Source organism: Monopterus albus, unplaced genomic scaffold (genome assembly GCF_001952655.1).
Source record: "Monopterus albus unplaced genomic scaffold, M_albus_1.0 scaffold31.1, whole genome shotgun sequence".
Classification (NCBI taxonomy): Eukaryota; Metazoa; Chordata; class Actinopteri; order Synbranchiformes; family Synbranchidae; genus Monopterus; species Monopterus albus.
Genome location: NW_018127911.1, coordinates 3,577,083 through 3,583,557, shown reverse-complemented (window position 1 = coordinate 3,583,557; position 6,475 = coordinate 3,577,083). Strand labels below are relative to the sequence as shown.

At 41.1% G+C, this 6,475-nt stretch overlaps 1 protein-coding gene across 1 annotated transcript in view; it reads left to right on the top strand.

Moving 5' to 3' along the window:
* Nucleotides 1-1,708, top strand: part of ftsj3 (FtsJ RNA 2'-O-methyltransferase 3) — an 8,160-nt gene extending 6,452 nt beyond the window's left edge. Inside the window, 4 exon segments of the mRNA XM_020596869.1 lie at nt 151-254; nt 651-753; nt 1,232-1,415; nt 1,601-1,708. Coding sequence (XP_020452525.1) covers nt 151-254; nt 651-753; nt 1,232-1,415; nt 1,601-1,708 — 499 coding nt within the window.
* The last annotated feature ends 4,767 nt before the right edge of the window (nt 1,709-6,475 follow it).

Genomic DNA, 6,475 nt, shown 5'->3' with positions numbered 1-6,475 from the left:
AGAAGCAGAAGAGGAGAATGACAGTGACTCAGATGACAGCAGTGATGATGAGAAATAAAACCTTGTTTACAGTGGCTGTCTACTGTGGGGTTTTTCTGGGTTAAAGACGTACCATTGACATTTAAACAAATGATAAATCATGCCTTTTTTTTCCCCCAGGGAAATTACCAGGATGAAGCAGGCCAAGGGGGCTGCTGGGATGTTAGGAGAGGCAGATGACGATGACTTCCAAGTTGTTCCTGTAGAAAGCACCAGTGAGTGATGAGAAATACTTGTATATCAGTTGCTTATCTAGTGATCTTATTCAGATCATCTTGCAGTGAGTGGTCATCCTGTTTTACAAAATAATTTTGATGGTTCATTGTTCTTCTCCTTCTCTTTACTCCATTAAACTCCAGCCTACACATGAGACCAAAACACAACCGTTGACATTAGTGGGGTGCATTTCTAATGAAATTACTGTTCTGGAAAGCACAGAACAGAATTGCCACACATCTCAAGCACATTTCAAACACTCATAGTAAGAACCAAATGAATATATTTACATATGTCAGCCTAAAACAGGGGTACTTGAGTAACAAAGTGGAGAATGAACCTGTCAGCATGTTGTGTGTAACTTTGTGGATGTTTGTGTTGTCTGTGCTTCTCAGGTAAGAAAGCTAGGATCCTGGATGCAGAAGGCCTGGCTCTTGGCTGTCAGATTGCTACATCTAAGAAGAGAGCCAGAGACCTGGTGGACAGCTCCTTCCACAGGTCTGTGAGTGTGTTTGAGTATGTGGTGTGCCTTGCAACATGAACACAATGAGATGAGGTGCTACATGTATAAACAGTGCTGTACAATGTTCACATCTTTATTGATAGATAAATTATTATTTGTATACAGGTTCAGAAATTAGCCTAAAATTTACATGTAGTATGTAGAATTGGAAGAACATCTTTGGAACATGTTTCAGTTATTTTGGCTGGTAAATTTTGCTCTTAGCAGGTGCAGTTGTTTTACAGTAAAATTTAAACTTTTAGGGTAAATTTTAACTGTCCTTTGCAAGTTAATAATTTTGTCCACTGATTTTATCTGTTATTGTCAGCTACAAAACTAGTGTTGGGAATCCACATCCAGTAAAAATACTGTTGAAGTGTGCTTCAACAGAGAAAAGTGGTATTGGTACATCACAAGTGTTACTGAAATACACTGTATATTACTGTGCAGCAAGCTGATTGTACGCTTCTGCAGGTTTGCTAGCTCCGAAGAGCCATGGGAGGTACCTGAGTGGTTCCTGGAGGATGAACGTAAATACCGGAAGAAACCAGTGCCCGTCACCAAGGAGATGGTGGAGGAGTACAAAGAAAAATGGAAAGAGATTGATGCCCGGCCCATCAAACGAGTTGCTGAGGCCAAGGCCAGGAAAAAGAGAAGGGTAAGATAAGAAAAATGGCAATAGTACAACTGTTGATAATAGATCATAGACACCAAAGTTGATTGAAATTATTACAGCTGATACAAAAACACTCAAAACATTTAGTTAAAGGAACATGGAAGTCAGTGAATGGTCACAATATTTTTGTGGATGTTAATTAGTTAATTTCTTTGCAACTTTTCCAGATGCTGAAGAAGATGGAGCAGGCTAAGAAGAAAGCAGAGGCAGTCGTTAACACAGTGGACATCTCTGAGAGGGAGAAAATGGCTCAGCTGAAGAGGTATGGCACCTGAAGGGCTGGAGCTGCACCTCAAAACAGTGGAATGCGATGTGCAGGGCGAACAACAGGCTGCACACTTGGGTCTATGGTCATGGAGTATGTGATTGGGAGTTCCCCAAGTTCGTCAGTGAACAAGTCTTCATATTCTTTGAGGATCTATTCAGTACTGCTCTCCATACTGATCAGGTGGACTCATTGTGATAACCCCCATGTCTAAACATGCACGAAATCCTAACAGCGGTTGGACATCTCGATCCACCAAGAAGAATGAGAGTGTATGACTTTGTCCTTTTAAACAACATTGTAGTGTAACTGAACCTTTTGTTTTAACTCTACTTCCACCATAAGCCACTAGGTTAGGCAAGCTTTCTTGTTTGAGCGGTTGTTCGTTGTTGGCAATTCGCTTGAATGTTGTTTGCGACATTACCTTACACTTTGCCACAGTGTCGACTTTTACCTCAATTGGAATTTTGTTTATGTGCATAGTGACAAATCCCTCTTCCTGCTCTGTCATGAAAGAGTTAACAGTGTCAACGTGTCTGTCAAATTCTATGCCATCAACATAGAAAGTGTCATCATATACAGGGGCCTTGTCCATTTCAAGGTCATGTATTGTCTTTTTGAAGCTTGTGTTCTTAGGACCAGACTGCCAATGTGGTCTGCAACATTTTTTGAAATGATTCATTTTCTTGCAGTTGTGGCACAGCTGTCCAAAAGCCAGGCATTTTTCTTTCTTTGCCAGATGATTGTTTCCACAGTTTTTGCAATTTGTTATGATGGGTGCATCAATTTGTTCCATTTTGGGTTTTTGTCTAGTGCAGTGGTGCCTGCTGGAAACTGGATGTATTGCATCCACATTGGTGGGCATCTGCGGCATCGCCAATGTTTTATTGTTTTCCTCAGTCATTTCGTGTATGCCACATATTGAGATGGCTTTTGTCAGGGTTAAGTTGCTGTCCCTTAACAGTGCTTTCCTTAAGCTTTCACTGTTGATGCCACACACTATCCTGTCACAGATTAACTCATCAGTCAATTCTCCAAAATGGCATGCTTTTGCCTTAATCCTGAGATCACTGATAAATGATTCAATAGTCTCACCTTGTTTCTGGTTTCTGGAGTGAAACTTGTGTCTCTCCATGGTTTTGTTTTGTCGAGGATTGCAAATTTCACGAAACTTTCTTTTCAGGCATTCGGGATCCTCTCTTGATTCTGCGGGAGATAAAACAGCGCCATCCTCACCCGGTGTACGCACCTCCGCTGCATAGATGAACGAACGCTCTCGTTCTATGGCCTCCGGTCCTGCGAAATTGAGGAGGATATAGGCCCTTGTCTTGGCAGGTTTATCGTGTTGCGCCACTGCGATGAAAATGTCATACTCCTGCTCGAAGATTCGCCATTTGTCGGCAACATTCCCTTCGAAAGACAGTGGGTCAGGCCTCTGAAAAGAGTCCGCCATGGTCACCACGCAGTATTGGGAAAACTTTCAATGGCAGTGTGTGCTGTCTACAAAAACGGTGTACTCAGGCGAAAAGTCCGTGACAAAACACGCCTCGACACAGTGGTTCGATACAATTACTTCATGAGCTGACGTGCATGTGTCGGAGGACCATCACTATGGATAGGCGCTTTAGTGTGTTTCTTGACATAACAGCTGACAACTTCTCACCACTTCCTGCAGCAGCATACTTTGTGAACCCTTGTGTAGCTGAAACCCTTCTGGAAAGTTATGACAACGAAGTACAGAATCTTGTCAGAATGGCAGAGGATTACATTGCTCATCTCGTGTCACAAAGAGTGCAAGTACGAGAAGAGCAGTTGACCGATGATGAGCAAGTCGCAAATGAGGGTACAGAGGCTTCAGAGTCAACCCCCGCAAAACGGCATAGATTTTAAGTTCTTCAGTGCTAATCGTCCATCGAGGCCCAAGACAGCCAAGATAACAAACATTAGGCAGGAGATTTTAAAATATAAAGAGAGGCTGTCCGAGTCCCACCAGACTGCTGCTACTAGTGCTGAGGTTGATGAATCCGGCATTGAGCATTGGTTAACTCAATGTTCCACTGCATTTCAAACACTGAAACCTCTGGCCTTGGACCTCCTGGCGATGCCAGCCTCTCAGGCATTTACAGAGAGGGTCTTCAGTGTAACTGGTTACCTCTCTTGTGGCCGCAGGAACAGGGCTAGGACCATTTTGGAAAGAAGTGCTTTCCTCAAAGTATACAAGCCTAAGTAGTAGTTAATGGCTGGCCTGAACAGATATGCAAAAAAGCATGCATATACTGTACAAACACACAAACAGAGCATATTAATAAGCAACCTTTCCCATATCCATGCAAAAAAACTCTGCTGCTCTTAAATTGTTGATTCTGATTTGGTTGTGAAGACTTTATCTGTGCCAGGCACCAGAGAAAAGAAAATTTGATGTCAAAAATATAGCCAAAGAGTAATGTGTACTGGACAGTTTTGTTTTTTTTATTGTTTGTGACAAACGGTCTTAAAATAACACATCCAGGGGGTTACAGTTTATGTAGTTGCTGTTGAGACTGCTGGTTATTTGGTTCAGTAGTTGACATAATTCAGTATTGTTTGTTCTTTTCTGTCAACAAATTCCACTGTATGCAGCCAGTGCTTCCCATCCCATTATATCTCTCTAAGGTCCAAACCATTTGTAGTGTTATATCTTTTAATAATTTTTATGATGCAAAATCTGACTTCAGTTTAGAATCAATACAAGTAACAGACACACACATTTTATTTGCACTTTTTATTATGTTATTGTAGCTCGAGCATTCAAGCACCTTGTTTCTCTTTGGTAAACTTGAATGTATTAATTTTTTTCTGGCATTGTCATGTGATATGTCTATTTTATTTTATTTCAATTTATGTGTGTGTACTTCTAACATGTTTGGTTGGTAAAATAAATGTTGTACATTCAAATCAGAGCATCTTCCGTGTCTGGATTCTAGACTCTGGAATGGATGTATTCTTGAGTCTATAAGGTAACAATAATATAATAAGATAACCTTGTTTGAAATGGGTTTGGCTTAAAGAAACTTTTGGTTTTGTCTATACTACTAGGTGTACTTATACTATATTGACTGGGTTAAATAGAATTGCATTACTAAAAAGAGACAAATACAATTTTCATTGACTAAAACTAGACTAAATGTCATCAGTTTTCGTCAACTAAAACTAGATGAAAATAGTCATGGACAATTCTGATTAAAATAAGACTAAAATGCTCAGACTTTTAGTTGACTGAAACTTGACGACTAAAAAGAGTATGAACGTGACTAAAACTAATAAAAACTAAAATGACAGCTTCACACAAAGACTAGACTAAAACTAAAATTAAAACAGGCTGCCAAAAACAAAAACAACTCTAATAACTTGTCTTATTTTGCAGTTTTCTTCGGGAACTAGAATGATGAAAGCATTTCATAACATCCCATTAAATTTGTGAATGTTCCTAAAGTTTACTACTTTTAAAATTTGTATTAGTTTTGAATATCTGTATGTGTCTGGAAATGGCACAAAGTTGCATTTTAAACATCTTTCTCTGTTTAGGCACTCTCGGTTACCATCACAACCTTCATCACAGAGCCGCTGAAGCATGTTGGCAAAGGGATTAGTGACTTTCTTATAGCCCTCCTCAAAGATCTACCAATTACTCTACAGGTCCCAGTTCTCCTCATTATAGTGATTGCCATTGTGGTAAGGACCTTTTGATAAATTCTCACTGGCACATAAAATCAAACAGTCTTTCTCTATACTGGTATATTTGTTTGACTGTTCTACAGGTATGCATGTATGGAAGTGTGCAAGCAGCCTTCCAGCATGGCATCACTGCACCTCTGCGCTGCCGAAGGGATCCACCTCCTCCAGAGCTGAAGCATTCTAGCTCAATTTAAAGCTGTTCAAACAAAATTCTGCTTCAGTAATTAGATAGAAAACAGGGTGTTAACATTGTAACAAACCTGTTCCTTTTTCTCCCCAGCCAAATGACTCCTTATCAGGTTCATCAGAGGTGGGCCAACGGGCTGAGGGAAGAGCCAGCTCCGGTGGTTGTAGAGACTCTTCGAACTGCCGACCCTGCCTACAGTGAGGATGAGATAGATGCTGTTAGGCGTGAGGTGGAGCAGAATCCCTCTGCTGAGTCTGATTCAGAAAACCAGCAGGAAATACTAGAGGAGCTAGCAGGAGTGAGTGCTGGCAGAGTTGAGGCTAACGTGGCCCAAGCACAAAATAAACCCTCCAAACTAAATTTAAATCAGTCAGAGGCTGAACCTGTGACAGTGAATGCGAACTGTTCTCAAGGTGAACCCAGCAGAGACGATGCAGTACTTAGACCTCAGGTATAATGTCTGTGCCAACTTGAGTACATGGTGTCATGGTTTGGCCAGTCCAGTGTTATTCTTAACAGAATGGGCCAGCCAGTAAAGGACCCAGCGGAAGCCTTTTTCACGACTGTGCCTGGTTAGTGGCTATTCCTGAGACACAACAGCTGGTGGCCTGGTTGATCACATTAGAGGACAGGTGAGACAGGACTGGGCACTCAGTAAATTTGGGTTATGTCATTCTCAGCTTTATGAGACCAACCTGAGTTCAGAGGAGGCCCAATCAATCAGATCCAAGCACAGGGCTCAGATGGAGCATCCCCTCCTGCAAGTTGTCCTTCTGATGTTTCTCAAACATCTGAGTTGCAGTGATAGTGGCATTACTCATTCGGCAGAACTTTTAGTACACTGGAATTGTTTGCACTTTATTTTAAAAATTAAAA